At 40.2% G+C, this 19800-nt stretch overlaps 1 protein-coding gene and 1 long non-coding RNA gene across 3 annotated transcripts in view; one reads left to right on the forward strand and one right to left on the reverse strand.

Moving 5' to 3' along the window:
• The window catches only part of NR4A3 (nuclear receptor subfamily 4 group A member 3), a 28003-nt gene extending 19626 nt beyond the window's left edge, over positions 1-8377 (forward strand). Inside the window, exon 8 of the mRNA XM_056484828.1 lies at positions 6548-8377. Coding sequence (XP_056340803.1) covers positions 6548-6810 — 263 coding nt within the window. The 3' untranslated portion in view covers positions 6811-8377. The remainder of the gene's footprint in view (positions 1-6547) is intronic.
• Positions 8378-8661: 284 nt separating this feature from the next.
• Positions 8662-19800, reverse strand: part of LOC130249758 (uncharacterized) — a 29128-nt gene continuing 17989 nt past the window's right edge. For both annotated transcript variants that reach the window (XR_008839852.1, XR_008839853.1), the window contains exons 5-7: positions 18410-18433; positions 17752-17829; positions 8662-9220 (exon numbers count right to left, since the gene is read on the reverse strand). This is a non-coding gene — a long non-coding RNA (uncharacterized LOC130249758). The remainder of the gene's footprint in view (positions 9221-17751; positions 17830-18409; positions 18434-19800) is intronic.

Below are 19800 nucleotides of genomic sequence, written 5' to 3' on the forward strand. Positions count from 1 at the left end.
TCTGTTGTATCTGATGGTAGTCTGAGGGACACCCAAGGCCCTATCTCTGGTCTGATTTCAGCAGGAAGGGAATCTGACCGTGGTTCTCCCATGTTCCAGGTGGATATCCATGTCATTAGGTTTCAAAATAAGAAGGAGTGGGAAAGCTTTCTTTTGTGAATCTAATTGTTTGCCTTTAGTAACAACACTGCAAAACCAGAATGCTGCCTTGAGCAAAATTTTCTTGATTATCACGCAAATTACTTATGACTTGGTGCCTTAACCAAAAAAAAGGAAAAGACAGCAGCCCTGTGATCTGTAGTAGTCGCAGCCTTTTTTAATACTGTACAGCATCTTAGGTGCTGTACAGTATTGGCACCGAATTCAAGAATTGTCTTTCCAGATGGAATTTCTTCTGGGAATAATGACCTATTCATTCTTCTTGATTTCACTAGTGCTGTCCTTAGCCCAAACAAAGATGTGTCCTTAGAAAGCAAACCCTCTTGTATACTACAAAGCTTTGGCAGTTTTGCTAAGAGAGAAGAGTAAGAGGAGTCACTACTCTCTTTCTCGTATTCTGTGTTCTTCAAGAGTGACAGGGAAAACTAACATGTGTCTCCCAGTGAAGGAAGAGGGAATAAATGTAAAATTCAGTGTTGGAGTCTAAAAGACATTCCACTGGTCCCAGTGTCCTAAGACATATTTATCCGCCAAGATTTTTAATGGCAAAATCTCCCTAAATATTTACTCTCAGTGAATACAGTGAAGGCTATTCCTTCATTTTGAGATGTCAGATTGTCTCCCCAGTAACAGCTCCAGTAGTTCCAGTGACCTTCCATTAACCCTGCAGAGTTGTTTGGAGCTGCAAAGCTCCATGTCCTATGCCAACCACAGCTTCAGATGACAGCATAGGATGCATGGCTATAGGCATGTAGGGTCATTTGTTCTTTTCAATGTAGTTCACTACATTACTTACTTTTCCTAAAAGCATGTACCATATCTTGCATTATATATTTCATTAGAAAGTCCATCTATTTATCTGTGGTATGTTCCCTATAAGGAAAAGCATTATGTCAGGTTGCTGATGAATTTTCTGGTCCTCTGAGATAAGGTATCAACCTAAAAGAGCACCCAGAATGAAAAAAGTGGTATCTGGTTTACTCTGGAGGCTTGCAAACAGTTAACTTAGAGCTCTTGTTGTGCCGAAACACATTTTTTACTGTAAGGTGCTCCTTTAGGATCTTCCTCTCTCTGTCTCTCTTCTCTTTTTTTACTTCCTTTAGTTGGTTTAGAAAGGCTGGACACAACTTCCTCCATAGCATATGAGTGTTGCTCTAAGCATCACCCAGAAGAAAGTAGGTAGGAAACAATGCATGACATTCACCTCACATGCCTAAGAAAATTAAAAAATTAGGTCTGTCTTGTTCTTCTCCTTTGGACCACTTATTCTGTTGATATGTAGCATCTAATGAGCTAAAGAAGAGCGCCAACATGGAAAGGAAATGCTGGTCATCTTGGGTCAAGTTCTATTGTTAATTCCACATGGACAATTTCTATGAGTTTAATGTATTCATGGATTACAAGTGTTCCTGCGCAGTCACTCCATGATGGACTTGGTACTGTTGAAGATGAAGCTTTGCAGAGTAGACTAGGTACTAACTCAGCCTGTGCTTGAAAATGCATCCTAAACTTCCCAAATGACCATTTGTTAGGTTTTTTTTAACAGTGTGAAAACAGAAAGACTGAGTCCAGTGCAGATCATCTCAAGGGCACATTCTAATTTAGCCTCAAATTTCTGCCTGCTCTGAGAACTGCTAGTGTTTTCTCTCTCTCTCATTCTCCTCATTGATTAGGTTTTCCTCTCTGCCCCTTCCTTTCTCTATCCACATCAAACCATTATTATTTTGCCCACTTGACACTCTCAGTGGGATGCTGCTGAGTACAGAGCATGCTAGCCCTCATTCAGCCAAGCTCTTTCAGCATATGTTTTATTTTAAGTGTGTTACAGACCAGCCCAGAGCCACTGTATATATTGGGCTTATTCACACTTCTAACACTTTGTTAGACTGGCACCAGACCACTGGAGAACATTGTGAGGTTTCAATTAATTAGGAGTTTGTGTTTGTCTTCCTGCTGTTGGGCTTTCCGTTCCAGTTTACAAACACAATTTTTAGCACCATCAGTCATACCAAGAAACAGTAATGAGACCAGTCTGGCTAAAAAGAGTATGACTGCTGCAGTTCCTTCTGCACATGAGTTTGTCCAGCCTCCCAGTGGAATTGAAACTTACCTACTCTTCAGCAGCAGATATCCTTCAGTCCTCTTGCCAGGATATCCTTTGGAGTGGGTGCTTCATGTGCTGGGTCTACACACAAGCAGGTGGCAGACTGGAGGAGTGTAGGAGAGTTGGTTATAAAAAAAACCCCCTCCAGATTGCATTGTCTGCCTTCCCCCATCCACTTAGCTGAGGGAAATACTGTCAGCGTCAAAGTGAAGTACTCACTCCTCCTTTTTCACTCCCACCTCTTTGTTGAGGCAAGAACTCTTTGCTTCTACAGCAACCAGCACTCTCCGTGTTATATTGTGGTTTTCTTAAAAGAGGGAGCAAACTATGGTGTTCTGTGTGGCCACTCATCTTACCTGACTTTAGGTACCTTGTACAGCTGATGCAGAATACAGGGCACCTCCAGAAGATGATTCATCCACCTAAAATTGTAATAATCTAAAAATGCCCATCCTTACACTGATGTTAGGAGGAGTTTGAGAGATCTGTGCACCAAGGTTGGGGATCTTTGTGAAGTGTCTGAGAGTTAGACAGGATAAATATGGGCCAGACTGCAACAGGAAAGGAGACTCTTGGATCTGCCAAATTGCAATGTTCCTGTGTAACAGTGTGTGCATGAGAAAGCTGTAGGCAACTGAGCCTTGTGCTTATTTGAGTTATTGAAGGGGAAGAGGAATGTAAAGGGGGAAGAGAAAATCACATAACTACACTGAAACCAAGACAATCAAGAGGCTATTTTAAGTCTGCAGTGTTCATCTGTTGCGTTTGTGGACACCTCAGAATTAATTGAGACAGAAAGTGACACCCTGTGACACAGAGTGCAGAGCCCAGGATCTTTGAGGTACTTATGCTCTCTGAGAGGCATTTTCTGTAAAGGTAGTGCTTGGTTTGCCTGACCCTGGCAGGATCTACCTTGGGTCAGAGGTTAGGGAAAGAGGGACTAGCACAGCTGGTGATGGATTTCTTTGCTTTCTTCCTGTTGAGTTTTTGCTGATCAGTGTAGTGATAGCACAAAACCATATCCAGCTTCCCAGGAAAAGGAAAAAGGTGTAAAATCTTGCTGTGTTCATTTTACCAGGATGAGCTACGTTTGCAGAGCTTTAGCGGCATTTAGTGGTCATTTTGACAGCATCTTTGCTGTATATCACCATTTTTTCCTCAAAAATCAGTGATATCCTAAAACCTAATCTTGGTTTGTTACAGGTTGAGAAATACTATATTCACTTTACTCGTGCCTTTGTCAATATAAGAAAGTCTGACTACAGTAATATTTACACATGTCCTCAATCAGTTAGTGAAAATCTGTTTTGACCAGCTGTACTTCTTGGGATAAATCTTGCTCTTATAATTCCCATGTGGATAAGAACATCCTGTGGAAGGCAGTGATGATTAGAGGCACTCAGCTTCAGTTCCACTGCACATCCTTACTCCAGGGGCCTCATTCTTCTCCCTCTAGGTTGTATAAGAAGGACTGTGGGTCTTTATGCAAACAGAACTGGTTGTGTGAAAAAGGCAAGAAAATATATGTCCTGTTATTTGAACCCTGTTAAATCTAAATCTTGGAGCAAATCAGGCCCTAGACGCTTACCAGGTCTAACCTACCAAGTCCTAGTCTACCAAGAAGAGGAGCCTATTCTTAGATGAGTGTGTTCTTCAGAAAGCAGTTATGTTCTAACACCAGAGACTGCAGTGGGCAGTGCTGGTGCATGCGGTGTCCTTCCCTAGCAGAAGGGCTTCCACATAGATGGCTTTGACTTTCTATGGATGCCTTAGGAATTTAAGACTGAAACCCCTAGAGGCAATTCCAGGCACGAGGAGTTAACCCTTGTGGAGATTTGCAAGTAGAGAAGGCCGTTGTATGGCACTTCACTCGGGGGAGGACAATTTGGTTTATCAAGGACTGTTTTAATACTGTAGCACCAGAGTTTAAGGACAGAGTATCTCTTAATTCTGAATTCCCACTGTTTTGTTATGTAAAGTAAGCTACTAATATGATAATCTTCGTACACATAGTATTCTGCCTCGGTACATTTCATGGCTATTCACAAAAGACATGATTTTTTCATGAAACCTGCTGAACTTGTCAGTGGGAGACAAGCTGTTTAGTTCTGGCTGGAAATGCTAACCAAGTTGCTACATGTTCCAGAGCCAGAGATAATTTTCCATATTCTGCAGCAAGGTACTCACCTACTGAGGCAGTAGTTTGAAAATGTGCTCAGCTAATTTGTAGTCAGGTTTTGGATCCATTCTATATTCCAGCTCCCTACATCTATAAAAATATCTTCACTTACACAGCTAGGAAACAAAAGAGATTAAAAGATGAGAACTCTTCAAAGATTGCAAGATTAATTTAATGTCCTGCAGATTCTCTCAGTAGGCTAGTGGTAAAAAAAAATAAAAAAGCCCTACAGCTTTTTCAACCTGTATAAAATATTTATCTGCCAAGATTTTTAATGGCAAAATCTGCCTAAGTATTTACTCTCAGTGACCTGTATAGTTAAAGCTTACATAATTACACTATACACCATTTACTGGAAAGGCTTTAAATATTCATTGACTTCTCATGTTTTAATGTAAACAAGGCACTTAGAATACCTAGGGTTTTTAATTCCTGCAAGGTGAAAACGATGTCTGAAGCAGATGTCACTGCTTGGATAAATGTTGCTCTGAAACAACAGCACAGATTGATGGTACTTAAATGACAGAGCACAGGAGCTTCTGGACAGAGATGACCATGTCTGCATATCTCTGATTCTGATCCCAAACCAGTATTATTCAGGAGCTAACTCTGCCTAAATAAATACAGTTGGGGAAAAAAAAAAAAAAAAAAAAAAGTGTAAAATGGGTGAATATCAGTGAAAAAACAGACCTTTGCATTTCTGACTGCCCTCATTGAATCCCGTCTGGTTTATTGGTAAAGAGTACCTAAGCCAAAACAGGTGTGAGCAAGGAGTTCATATACACAGGCTGGGCAAGGCACCACTGTGCAGGCAATACTGCTTCTGGAAGTAAAGAGAACTGTACTCTTTTCACTGTTCATTAGGGGACTGGCAGAGGACATGTCTATTGCTTGCTCCTCCTGGCAGGGAGGAACAAGACTTGGGGACAATGGGCACAATGTGGCTGCTGGCTGCCAGGGATGGGAGAGAGGCCCAGGGAAAGAGATGACTGCAAAAGCATCAAACACAAGAACTGCTACAATTTCTCCTTATCCACTGCTTTCATTGTTTTATATATGTAATTGACTTAATATAACCTGCATTTTCTTTGATGGCTGTATCTAGCACAATTCTATTTCACATGTAAATTATTATGACTTTGCAGTGAAGCCATTTCTTATTGCCTGTGTATTTCAAAGTCAGAGGCAAATTAATACATCACAAATTTGAGATTTTTGTGTTGAATTTTCTTTTGTTCTGTTATCCACTAAGCCGTGATAGCAAACAACACAGAATTCTTTCCCCTGTAAAAAGCCTGCTCTTAATGAATCACAAATCTGATTCATTCTACTTATGCTTAAAGAACTGTGACTGCATTTAACATCATTGTAGTATTTTAAAAAGATATTTGAAGGGGAACAAACCCCAGCTCCCCTTCCTTTTAGGAGTGCTGAGGTTTTTGTGATGGATAACATAGCAGCTGTTCAGGCATTGCTCACTCAAAGCAAAATAGTTAACTTCCAGGCTTCTTTTATCTTAGAGCTTTTAAAGATGAATAAACTAAAAAGCAGCAGCTGATCAAAATAACAAAGGGTAGTAAGGTGCCTTTAGTTTCTTATAAGAGTGTCTGCAAATTCCTGGTGGAATTCTAGGCCGGGTGCTGATGGAGCTAGCTAAGGATATTGATCGCCACTTGAATTCACTGAATAAGTAATGGTTGCCATAGTTATTGAGCATTCACAACTGGTGGGGAAGCACGGAAATCTCCAAAACACCTCCTGTGATAGTTTTGCTGGAAAATCACCCAATTAATTCTGTCTCATATCATGAAAATTATGTCAGATACACGGGATGCTTGGATTCCTTGTACCAGAATTTCAATCATAACTGAGCATCTTTGTTGCCTGTTTGAGTAGATAAAGAGAAAAGGGCACTTGCCCTCTCTTATTTTGTGTGGCAAAAAGGTTAACTGACACCATGTAACCCCAGCTGTTCTGAGAAATCTACACTCTCAGAGCACTTTCTGCTCTGAGTTCCAGAGTATGCACCTGAGTACGCCTAAGAAAACGCCTTCTCTCCATTTGTGATAGGGTTGGTGATGTGGTTTTTCCCTTTGGCTTTGCAGAACGACATGGATTAAAAGAACCAAAGAAAGTGGAAGAGCTATGCAACAAGATCACAAGCAGTTTGAAAGATCACTTAACTTTCAGTTGCCAAAACAAAGGACAACCGCTCGAGTCTGCAGAGCCGAAGGTACTGGGTGTTCTGGCTGACTTGCGTTCTCTCTGCACACTGGGACTGCAGCGCATCTTTTACCTGAAACTGGAAGATTTGGTGCCGGCCCCTTCCATCATCGACAGGCTGTTTCTGGACACCTTACCCTTCTGAGTCAAATCACCCTCCTGAGAGGCAAACGCCCACCAGAGCAGGCAAATGGATCGTGACTTACAGCTAACATTTCTGCCCTCACTTAACAGAAAAGCCGCTCCGAGTCTAACATGAGGTCTTTTCTGGCGCTTTGTCCTTACAACCTGAGGCCTGAAACTTACTGGCTTACTGGTTTGGGGTTGTGTTCTTTGTTTTCTTTTGTGTGATTTGGGTTTTTTAAATGGCTAATATGGCACTTTTGGACAATGCTATCCCAGCAGCAGTAAAAGGTTAACATGACTGTTTTAAATCTGTTGTTTAACACCTCATGGTCCATGAGGAGTAAAATTGTAGAAGCTGTGTTTGAAAGAACAGCAAATTGTTGTTTGCCAGGGTAGTATGTGTTTTGTGAGGATACTTTTAGCATACTTCCTGCATCAAGGGCACATACATCAGCACAATCTAAACAAAAATTCACTTTTTTAGCAAAGTACATTCAATTAAACATTTCATACAAATCAAATATAGCAAAATGACAATGGCTGTTAGCTCCCATGTTCAAGTGCAATTTTTTAAAGTGCTGTCTTACTAAGTCTCGTTTATAACTAATTTATTTTACTAGGAAAACAAACAGAAGAAATCAAGGGAGAAAATTACATGCACTAACTTACCTGACAGAGTTTTCCAAACTTGATTCCATGTAGCGTGACTTATTGACAAATGTATGTGGAAGACACGGGAGCAATTGTGGCTCAGTTGTTCCTTAGCTAAGGAAACCCGAGTAAGTAGTGATTGGAGCATACAGGGTCAGTATCAGGGATAGTTCAGTTCTAGACTTCTAACACAAGCAACTCGTTAGTAAACAGACAGAAGATGGTTTTCAAGAACAAGCAAGTCTTGTAAAATAGTATGAATGTAAGTGCTAGGAAGGATATAGTGGGCTGCGTTTAAACATTCCGTGTTCGTACTCCTTTTTGTATGTTTATACTGTTGATGCCATATTAATATGAGATAATTTGTTGCATAGTGTCTTTATTTGTATAAATGTTTGTATGCATGGTATATTGTAATGGCTTTGCCTGTATTTATTGCAATGACTGCCAGCTCATGGGAACCCTGTTACACATGATAACTAAATGGGGTGTTCACACTGACTCAGATACACCAGTTGGAAAACTATATACATATATATAATGTGTATGTATATATATGTATATACCTATATTTGTGTGCGTGTGTGTGTGCGCGTGTCTTTTTATTAACCATTTGTATATAAAATATCTGTCAAATCACAAGCAGAGTTATTTTACAGTTTATTTGCAGTGACTTCTAAGGCAGTACTGTTTAGCACTTTGATATTAAAATCTTGCTCATGTTTTGCTAAATTCAAATAATATTTAAAAAGTTCAGTTCTAAAAAACTTTATATGCACTGTATTAAGTCAAAATTTTGTTGGTCATTTTGCTAAAGAAATTTTTGAATGTCAACCTGATGTCACTGTATCTTTTGTTAGCTTTAAACATTCTAGCTTTTGTCTTTTTTTAAACTATGCTGTTTATATGGAAATTAAATTATACAATCAAACAGATGCCAAATGAATTGCCTAATTGCTGCAAAGGATAACCCAGATATCGAGTCACTGTATGGTTTTCAAAAAGTAATCTGGTATTTTATCACTTACTATGTTTGGATGTGCTTTTATGAAAAAATTATTCTTATATCAAGATTTATAGTAGTGTCAATAGGGAAACAGACTTCTAATCACTATAGTTAATATTTCTGGTTTACCTGCAGATAATATTTGGAAAAGTATTGCTTTTTGTATTGACTTTTAAGCTTATGTGCAAACATAATAGCATAATTAAATATCAGAGAAGCTAATGTTTCTTGTAGGTTGCTGTAACAAGCCTGACCAGCAAGACAAATATATTTTGACTGAATTTGCTTTTGTATATACTAAATATATATATATACATATATATATATATATATACACTCACACACATGTGCGCATACAAAAACATACAGACATAAAATCCAAAAAAAGAATATTTGCTTTTGTCTCCTTGTGTAAGACACAAGGTCCCTTGAGAAATTGCTTTTATCTAGGGACAAATCCTGCCAGGTGCTGAGCACCAGCCAGACAAGGGCTTGGAGGAGCTTTTTGCGAGCGGGCCCTTAATGAGGATTTTCAAGCAAATCAGCATAGTACAGTAAAATTGCTTTTTTGTTGAGCAAGGTTTATTTATTAAGTGGAATGTGAGTGGGAGGAAGCAGGTTGAGAGCCCCGTGTGAGATTTCACGTAGTCTGTGTCCTCCAGTCTTCCATAGATAGTCTTAGCTGTGATACTCTCCCAAATCCCATCATCTGTGGAATTGTCCTTCATGTCAACTTCAATACACTGATTCATCCTAGAGTACAGCCGGTGACCTGTCACAGTGGTAAAAGAAAGAGTTAATGCAGAATAAATCTACTACTATTCTTAGAGCTCTCTCAGTGTGAACATGCCTTTGTCTAGGCAGAATTCAGGAATATATCAGGTGTTAAGGGAGAGTGCCTTGCTTTTATTTCAGACAACAGTGTCTCAAGAGTTTCTTCACTCAGTAACCACAGTACTTTTTTTCTTTTTTATTTCTTTTTTTTTTTTTTTTTTTGTGGTGTTAACCTGTGGGTTGAAAGAAATGCTCATGTACATATACAATGTAAATTAAAATTATTAAATTGAATAACATTTTTTTCAGAGGCCCCATGTGTGTTGAATAAGTATGCTTAATTCTGTTAAAATCTGATGTGAATTTTTTATCATTTATAAAACATTAAAAAAATTGTCTACTTGAGTCTTAAAAGTGGAAAAATTGGTGAAGCATGCTTAAGAACACTGGCAATTTAATGGCTAGTCTTTTGATTAAAATAGCTTTTATATAAATACATGCCTGCAGTATCTGGTTATGCAATCTCAATTAGATATTGAGAGCTGAACCATGGTTGTCCCAGAGGTTGAACCACATGTAGACCAGAGCAGAGAGACTATTCACCCCTCACTATTTCTCCTCCACGACAAAAAGGGATTGTAGTTAATGCAGAGCTGATGAGGCCACAGAGAAGGGAGTGGATGGCTACAGGGCTCACAGCACCTATGTGTAGCCAGAACGAGGACAGAGCTCCCATCCCGTATTCAGACCCTTTGCCTCAGTAAATCCTGCTAAGGCATTGCTCCAGCAGGCACCTGCATCATTTTCTTCGAATGTGCATCCAGCTCCTTTTCTTACTGTGCCACTGCTTTGCAGGAGGGATTGCTTATCCTCTGCCAGACAAAACTGTTTGGCTACAAATGCATTTCCAACAAGTGCAGTTTTGAGAGGCATCTGCCAGTATTCCGGGCATGGCCTGAGCACTGATGGCTCTGGCACACCTCCGTGAGGGCTGTTCTGCAGGAGCTGCTTGGCTGGGGGTTACATCAAATGATGTGCTGGGCTGGGCTGCAACACTGGCAGCCCCTTGTTGGAAATGTGACAGAACAAAATAATCTTCCAGATTATTTTCTGTTTATCTTGTTGGGCTGCTTTTTTTTCCATGCTGTTTTTTAAAAATTTAAACTATGAATCTTAAGATTGTTAATTATAATGAGTTTTGCATATTAGCCCCATGTTGAGCAAAATATGCAGATCTTGAGATCAAGCCACACCAGGGTCTGAAGTTTCACCCTACAAGACAAAGTGTATCCTTATTAAACTTACAAGTAATTATTTTAGGGCCTTGTGTCCTTAGACATGAGAACAGGTCTATGTCCTGATCTAACCTGCACTTGTGTCTTTATGTGTGCCTTGTGTGCTTATACCCCTAAACCACAGCAGCAGCAGAGGCCTTGATAAGGCATGTGATACCCAATGGTTGATTTTGGCAGTGGAAGGTTGGGCTGAGTCAGGAATATAATAGCAGGTTCCTCTAGTAGCAACCACCCTTGGACAAGAGACTATCACAAAGGCACCCAAAAATGAGGAACTTTGACTAGAGGTGAGTCAAATCTCTACAGCTTTCCTATTTTTACTTTTCACATTCAGGTTCATTTGCCCAATAAAGAAAGCTAAAATTTCAGTTATGCTGTAGAGAGAAGGGAGAGAGGGGTTTAACTGTATAAAATTAAGCATGGTTCTTGGAAAAATTGGCAACACCCTCTGTGGACACTGAAATATGGCTTTTGATTAATTATTTGTATTATAGCAACACCTAGAGGCCACAACAGAGATCAGGACCCCATTTTGCTACCTACTCTAATTAGCACCTCCAGTACCCACCCAGGAGAAGCTCCAGTCCAAACAGACAAAATCAAAAGAAAAGGAGAATGCCAACCCAAGGGCATACAGCATCTCAGTCATAGAGTTGGGAATAAAACCTTCTGTTTGCTGAGCTAGTGTCCAGTGAATGCTCTTACTTGGTTTTCGTTTTCTTTCCATTATGCTGCCACTGTATGGAATTATAAAAACATGATAAAAGCATTGACAAATTCAAAATAACCCAGGTATTCAAACTGACCTTTCTTACCCTGCTTATGAAGTCATCCATGAGACTATTTAAAATTGTGGTCAATCACATGTTTTGTCAACCAAACTAGATAGTATTTAGAAAATAAATACTTATCTGTCCTTTATTAAATTAATGAAACCAACCATTAGGAATATTGCAAGATATGGATTAAATAATAATTACTAATGGACAAAAAGGATTAACTTTTAAAAATGCCAAGCCATTGATGTAGTAATTGAATAAATGGAGTGCCAGTTAATCAAATTCTTAGGAGCAGAGGACATATTTGAGAATTGTATTCCAGACCTGCTTTTTTGAGTATTACCAATGCAGTGATTTGTCAAATAAAAGTAAAAGAAACTTGTTTGCCAAATGGAAACACTTATAGCAAATTTTATTCTGTTTTCTTTTTTGACATTAGTCATCTTTATATTTATAATATGGAATGTTCTGACTGCATTTGATTACAGAAGCAGTTTAAATACTTGAAATTGTTATATGGTTGTGAAAGTCAAATGAGATAAAGATTCTGACCTAACCCCACAAAACCAAGTATTTTCTTTATAGAGAAGCAACTTATGCTGGTTTTGGTTGGGATGGAGTTAATTTTCATCACAGCAGCTGGTATGGGGCTGTGTTTTGGATCTGTGCTTGTTACCGTGTTGGTAACAAAGGGATGTTTTAGTTACTGCTGAGCAGTGCTCACACAGAGCCAAGGCTCTTTCTGCTCCCCACCCTGCCAGTGATAAAAGCTGGGGGTACACAAGGCGTTGGGAGGGGACACAGCTAAGACGTTGTCTTCAAGTGACCCAAGGGATTTTCTGTGCACGTCATGGTCAGCAGTAAAAACTGGGGAAAGAAGAAGGCAGGTGGGGACATTCAGAGTGGTGGCATTTGTCTTCCCAAGTCCCAAGCATGAGAGAGGCCTGCCCTCCTGGGGGTGGCTGAACACCTGCATGCCATGGGAAGGGATGAATGAATTCCTTGTTTTGCTTTGTTTGCATGTGCAGCTTTTGCTTTCTCTATTAACCTGTCTTTATCTCAGCCCAAGAGTTTTCTCCTTTTACTCCTCTGATTCTGTCTCTGAGCCCACCAGTGGAGAGTGAGCAAGTGGCTGTGTGGGGCTGAGTTGCCTGCTGGGGTTAAACCATGGCACAGATGTAAATGATGGTATGTATGTGGCAAGATCCTTATGTGTGTATAGTGAAACTACTCAAGTAGTACAAGGTTCTGAAGTCATGCCAAAGACAAGACCATGGGGAAAAAAGGCATTTTTTCACATTGTTTAATATTTTCACAGAAACATTGAAACATTTAGGTTGTAAAAGACCTTTAAGATCGAGTCCAACAGTCAACCTAGTACTGCTAAGTCCATAAAAAGCCATGTTCCCAAATGCCACATCTACCCCAGAGATGGTGTCCATCACTTCTCTGGACAGCCCATTTGAGTGCTTGATTATGCTTCCAGTGAATAAATTTTTCCTAATATCCAGTCTATACCTTCCCTGGCACAACCTGAGGCCATTTCTTCTAGTCTTATGACTTGTTACCTAGAAGAGACCAACCCCCACCTGGCTACACTCTCCTTTCAGGCAGTTGTAGAGAGTGACAAGGTCACTCCTGAGCCTCCTTTTCTCCCCAGACAATCCCAGCTCCCTCAGCCACTGCTTGAAGCACTTCCCATCCAGACCCTTCACCAGGTCCATTGCTCTCCTCTGGACTCTCTCCAGCATCTCAATGTCATTCTTGTTCTGAGGAACCCAAAAGTGAACTTGGGGTTTGAGGTGCAGCCTCACCAGTGCCAAGTACAGGGAGATAATCCCTCCTCTGGTCCTGCTGGCCTCACTATTCCCCATTCAGGCCAGGAAACCATTGGCCTCCTTGGCCACCTGGGCACACACTGGCTCATGTTCAGCCACTGTCAGTCAGCACCCCCAGGTCCTTTTCCATCAGCAGCTTTCCAGTCACTCTGCCCCAGCCTGCAGCACTGCCTGGGGTGCTGTGACCCAAGGGCAGGACTCAGCACTTGGCCTTGTTGGACCTCACCCAACTGGCCCCAACCCATTGATCCAGCCTGTCCAGATCCCTCTGCAGAGCCTTCCTGTAGATCAATATTCCCACCCAGCTTGGTGAGAGTCTACAAACTTACTGAGGGTGCACTTGCTCTCCTCATCTAGATCATTGATACAAATATTAAACAGAACTGGGCCCAACAGTGAGCCCTGGGGAACATCACTTGTGACCAGACATCAGCTGGATATTACTCACTGCTACTCTCTGGGCCTGGCCATACAGACAGCCTTTTATCCAGCAAAGAATACACCCATCCAGGACATGGGAAGACAGTTTTTCCAGGAGAATGTTGTGGGAAATGGTGTTAAAGGCTAAACTGAAGTTTAGGTAGATAACATCCACAGCCTTTCTTTAAACCACTAAGTGAGTCACCTTGTCATAGATCAGGTTGGTCAAGCAGGACATGCCTTTCATTAACCCATGTTGTCTGGACTGATCCCCAGTTGTCCTGTATGTGCCACTCACTAGCACTCAGGATTGTCTGCTCCATTTTACATTGTTTATCAGTTTTTCTAAAAGGAACAGAGAACTTGGGCCTTATTTAGGTGCAATTTTATCTCAAAGAAACCAATAAATAAAGAAATAAACCTGCTAAGTGACATTTAATGAAATAAATGGTTTTAAGTAGCTGAAATAGCTCAAATAAACCAAAGTCTTTAAAGTTAAACTTGGCTTTAACTAAATAACGTATTAAAAAATTCTCTTCATGACAACTTCCACAGTGGTCTGTGATAAAACATTACCATAGAATGAAAGTGAATTACAGAAATGCTTGATGCTGGGGAAACTTTCAAATTTAGCAAGGAGAAAACAGAAATTAATTTACCTTTTATGGGTTCTTATTATTTATCTTGCTGTGTTTCCTAATTAATTGACGATATTGATGTTTACATAGGGATTTGCTCCTTTCCAACTTTGCTTGATCCTGTGAAGAAGTCAGAATGCTGCATTTGTAGTATCACATTTATTGCCATGGCAACAGTCAGGGATTTCACAAACACTAATTAGGGTTGGCAACTTGGAATGTTTTCAGTGCAGTCCCATATAATTTTCCCTCTTTTATCCATTTCTCATTATACCTTACTTTAACGACTGACTTCTTCATTCTGTGTGCAGGTTTTTCCCACATGACCTCAGGATTCAGTTAATACCTCCTCTGATTTGCAGCCACCTTTCTTTTATATTCTCACACACTCAGTTAAGAAGCAACTGCAGTCCTACCTGCATTTGTGCTAAGCTCCATTTCTTCCACTTCAAATTAGTCCAAGTTTCAGTACAACCAGCTGGCTCCTACATCAGCATGTCCAAAAGTAGTAAGGAAAGGTATGGAAGATTAGCTGTATCTTCCAAGCTACTTTTAAAAGTAGATGCTAAATCTTGCTCAAGGTAGACTATAATCCTTCTGTTTACAGAAGCCTGTGTTCCATGAACATCCAAAAATCATATAAAATACTTTAATTCAAGCATATCAAAGGCATTCATGGACAATTTATTATGCAATAATATAGAGAGCTGCACCCACGTGAGCCTCATGAAGTTTAACAGGGCCAAGTGCAAACTCTTGTGCTTGGGTAAATCCCAAACATGGATGCAGGCTGGGTGACCAGCTGAGAGCAGCCCTGTGGAGAAGGACCCAGCCAGACTGACAGATGAAAAACTGAATATGAGCCTGCAGTGTGTGCTCACATCCCAGAAAGACAATTGTACCCTGGGATGCATCAAAAGAAAAATGGCCAGCAGGTTAAGAGAGGTGATCCTTCCCTCCCCTCTAGTGAGACCCTATCTGAAATAATTGTGTTCAGGTTAGAGCCCCCAATATAAGAAGGATATGGCCCTGCTCCAGTGCATCCAGAAGAGGCCCAGAAAGATGACTGGGGGATGGAACACTTCCCTGTCAGAACTGGCTGAGAGAACTGGGTTTGTTCACATGGAAGAAAGAATCAGGAGACCTCGTTGTGGCCTTGCAGTACTTTAGGGAGGCCTAGAGACAAGTTGGGGAGGAACTCCTTATCAGGGAGTGTAGTGGTAGGACAAGAGACAATGGTTTTAAACTGATAGAGGATAAATTTATATTAGACACTAGGAGGAAATTCCTTATTCTGAAGTTTGTGTGACTAGAACACGTTACCCAGAGAAGCTGTGGATGCCTCATCTCTGGAACAATTCAGGTTGGATGGGGCTCTGAGCAATTTGGTCTAGTGCAAGGTGTCTCTGCCCTTTGCAGGGGGCTTTGTACTGGATGATCTTTAAGGCCCCTTCCAACCCAAACCATTCCATGACTATGACTAATCATGTATTATGGTTATCCAATTGAGTTAGAGCCCGAAAATCTTATCTCAAAAGTCTTATCAAGCCCTGTGTTGGTAGTGAACTTTTGAGCCTCTCAAAAAGCAAAATGCATTCCTTTGTTAATAAAGGAAGAAGGTAAATTTGTGATGGCATCACCAGCAAGAAAGGAGGTTTTATTTCATTTTGCATGCTCAGGGTAAGAAAGAGAAGTGTCTACCATTCAAAGTAAAAGATTCTCATTCTGCAGCACACTCGAGGACAAGTCCCAGCTGATTACCAAACTGGCTTCCTAATAAAAAAGACATCCAAAGAAAACCAAGGAGAAAAAAATCTAATTTGGAAAGGAATATGATAAATCAAATTGGATAGAATATATTTATAGTCCAAGGCACTACAAATTTCTAGATAGAAAGAGAAAAATAGTGGAAGAACCTGAATGATCTTTGTTACAGATGAAATCATATCATTTGTTTCTAATACAGAAAGAATTTTATACATTATTAATGGAAAATGGGTATTTGAAGAATAAATTCTGAGTCTGATCACCATCTTCTTTCCCTATGTGATGGAGAGGCAAAAAACCTTTAAATTCTGGAAAAATGTCTCATAAGGTATGAAAGAATTGAAAGTCAGTCTTGATGGTAAATCACTGCATCTTTTTAGGAGATTATAGTTGAAACCAGGGGAGAATTACTATACTTTATAAGGAGATCTTATTGAAATAAACATTATGATGTGTTAAAAAAAAAAACAAACCAAAACAAAAATAATTAAATTGGACATTCAAGTCAAAAGTGAACCATTGGAAGAAGCTCTGTGCTCCCCCAGACACTTTAACATCTAAAGAAAGCCTTCAAAGGAAAAAAATTCTGTTGCCTCTGAAATTTATGTTTGCCTCCCTGTTTTTTGAGGAAAAGACTGGACTGTGCCAGCTTTCCCAGTTTTTGACAATGCCTCCTGCTGCAGTTCGCTGCAAAGATCAATTTTAAAACCTAGTCCTAATGCTTTTGAGAAATTTGAACTCAGAGCCTTCAGCCTTTTGGACTTTATTTTCATGTTAACTTTGTTCTCCCTACCCTTAATTTCAAAGGGCATGGTCAAACTCATGACAGGACTTTTTGCAGGCTTTGTGAACTGGGCCACAGTCAAGAATTTCCACACTGAGTAATTTTATTACATGAAGTTTCCTGCCTGCTGTACAGAGCTGTGCAATATTCAGCATGAACATCTGCTTTTTGTCTGATTGCTAAAGGAAACTCTGGTAGACTGCTGCCCCTTTGAAATTAAGGAGTTGGGGAACAAATTTAAATCATGAAAATAAAATGCCAAAGCTGGAGGGCTCTGGGTTCAAATTCTACAGAAGCAACGATGCTCTGTTTTAAACTGATCTCTTGAGGGAAGCACAGTGGAAAGTATTTCCATCCACTGGGCAGGCTGGCACACTTCAGTCTTTTGGAAAGAGAACCAGGATGCATCGCACGATCAGCTGCAGAATTACACCCACTTTGGACCTATTCAGTGAAAGACTCTTCAAGGTAAGTTAACAAGGATGGCTGAACCCGAGAAACTAAAGACATAGATAAATATAGATAATATACAAATAAAAATAAATGTAATGAACTTCAATTAAATCTTCAAATTCTCTTATGAAACATGAGACTTTTTTGTAAATGCTTGTTTTACTCCAAGCCTCCATATCCGCCTCTCTTGCCATGAGATGGAGTTGTTAATGCAACATTAAAAGGCTTCAGAATCATGCTACTGGACTCTCAGGGGCAGGAGAAATCCCCAAAATCTAATAAATATGGTGGAAAATACTATTTGGTGTTGTCATTTTCCACTTTTCCATACTACATTACTCTTGCAGCTCAAGGCCTGGTTCTGTCTGGGCTACTGCATCATTTAGGCTGCAGCATTGCATATGTGACTGGCACACTGCAGAACAATTGCCAGCAGTAGGGACACCAACACACCACACTCACTTCTTCCCTCTGCAGTGCCTTCCCTTCCTTGGGCTGGGGCAGGGATCATGTGGATGGGAGAAGAAACAGCAAAAAACACAGCTTAAAACTAACCTGGTTTTCCCAGGTTGGGGTCTTGTCTGTGCTCCTCCTGTCCAGTTATGGGGTCCCTGGTGTAAGAAGGACATGGACCTAGGAGAGGGTTTAGAGGACAGTCATGAAAATTATAAAAGGAATGGAGAACCTCTCCTACGAAGAGAGGCTGAGAGAGCTGGGGTTGTTCAGCCTGGAGAAGAGAAGGCTCCACAGAGACCTGTCTGCAGACTTTCAGTGTAGAAAGAAGACTTAGAAGAAAGACCACTTCCCACCCCTAGAAGTGTTCAAGGCCAGGATGTGAGCAACCTGGTCTAGTGGAAGGTGTTCCTGCCCATTACAGGGATGTGGAACTGGATGATCTTTAAAGGTCCCATCCAACTTCAAGACATTTTGTGGTTCTGTGATTCCTGTCCTTTCCTTACAGGTCTGCAATGATATTAATAGACACTTATTTACTCATTTGCTGCCAGGATACTTTGGATGAATTTTTACATCTACTGCAAGCCCATAGCATCAAATAGAATCAAGAATAGACATGGGTGCTTTTTGGAATCTTATTGCCATATATTATTTGCACATAATATATTTGCCATATATTATTTATTATATGCAGGAGTAGCCTGCAGAACTCCCAGTTGAAATAAGGGGCCCATTGTGCCAAGTTCTCTTCACTTACATAATTGGAGACATCCATAGGCACCTCCAGGTTCAAAGGCATTTGCAATAAATGAAAAGAGACAGAGAAAAAAAAATATTATAATTGCTGTGTGGAGACTACGTTTATGGACAGAGACATTTAGAGAATGGTTCTGTGCATGGCAGCTTTGGGAAAGTCAAGAAGTTAATAGAGATCCTACCATATCTGCCCATTGCTTTAAAAAAGAAATCCTTCCCCTCTCATGCCATGAGTCAGCATACTTTTCCAAAGTGGTGCTTTTGGACTAACAATCGTCAAATTGCTTGGGGAGACTCTAACTTGACATATTTAGTACGTTCTTCCCACATCCCTCACAGAAGCCCACAGATGTCAGCTTCGATCTGACTCAGCCAGGACTGCAAAACCCATCAGGTTTGCAGGGCTAGAAGGCATGTTAAGATGGCCTAAAAAGTAAATCCTCCCAAAATTACCGTGTTTTCTGCACTTAGAGAGAGACATGAAGCTGCAATGGACAGCATTTCTAACAGTCTGCCCTAAAATAAGAGTCTAGTTATTGGCTCCATATTTTTTTTAAACCCATAAATTTCTAGACCATAGGAACTCCTTGGAAGTAGACTACTTATTTGAATCTCAAATTGTAGTCCCCCCCCATATTGTGAAGAACTGTCACCATCAAGTCACTGGAGTCCAAACCAGTCACAGAAACCTGCATGTCATAACATAAAAGCAAAGGATGTCACTAACTGTGTATTTATTACTATCAGACTAGGTTGGAAAGAAAAAAAGAAAATCTCATATACGGGTTTGTTTTCAATACTAATTATTACAAGGGTGATTTATGACTTTGTGATCATTTAAAAGGCAGTAGTTCAATAGGGAGGGAAGAGGGAGCAAAGAAGTTTAAATCAAAACCCATATATTGTCAGAAAGCTGCAGATGATCCACAATTGCAGAAAGTTTTAATTTCATGGATTAAGACTACATAAGGAGTTGTGATAGTTCCAAGGGAAGGTCCATCTAGCCAAGCATCCTGACAGTAGCCAGGACAAGCCAGAAATGGGCTGTGCAGGCTGATCACGACTTTAGGATCACTGAAACCTAACAGTGTGCTTACTCATCAAGCACTGGTCTAAACAAAAGCTTCGACTTTTGTTTTTGTGAGCCATTATCACTAAAAACTTTTTGAGCATGCACCCCCAATATACACATATTTATGCATAAACTACATACATATATTTATTTATTTAGAAACTACATACCTATATTAGTGAAGTATTGTTATTTTTTCCTGCATCCCACTGGGCCATTGCCTTCACAGGCATTTTGCAGCCAATACAGACACTTTAAGATGGTAAAGATCTGCCTGTTTGGCTACCTGTAACCAGAACCCTCTCTCATCTGCTTCATTG

This window comes from Oenanthe melanoleuca, chromosome 2, assembly GCF_029582105.1.
Source record: "Oenanthe melanoleuca isolate GR-GAL-2019-014 chromosome 2, OMel1.0, whole genome shotgun sequence".
Classification (NCBI taxonomy): Eukaryota; Metazoa; Chordata; class Aves; order Passeriformes; family Muscicapidae; genus Oenanthe; species Oenanthe melanoleuca.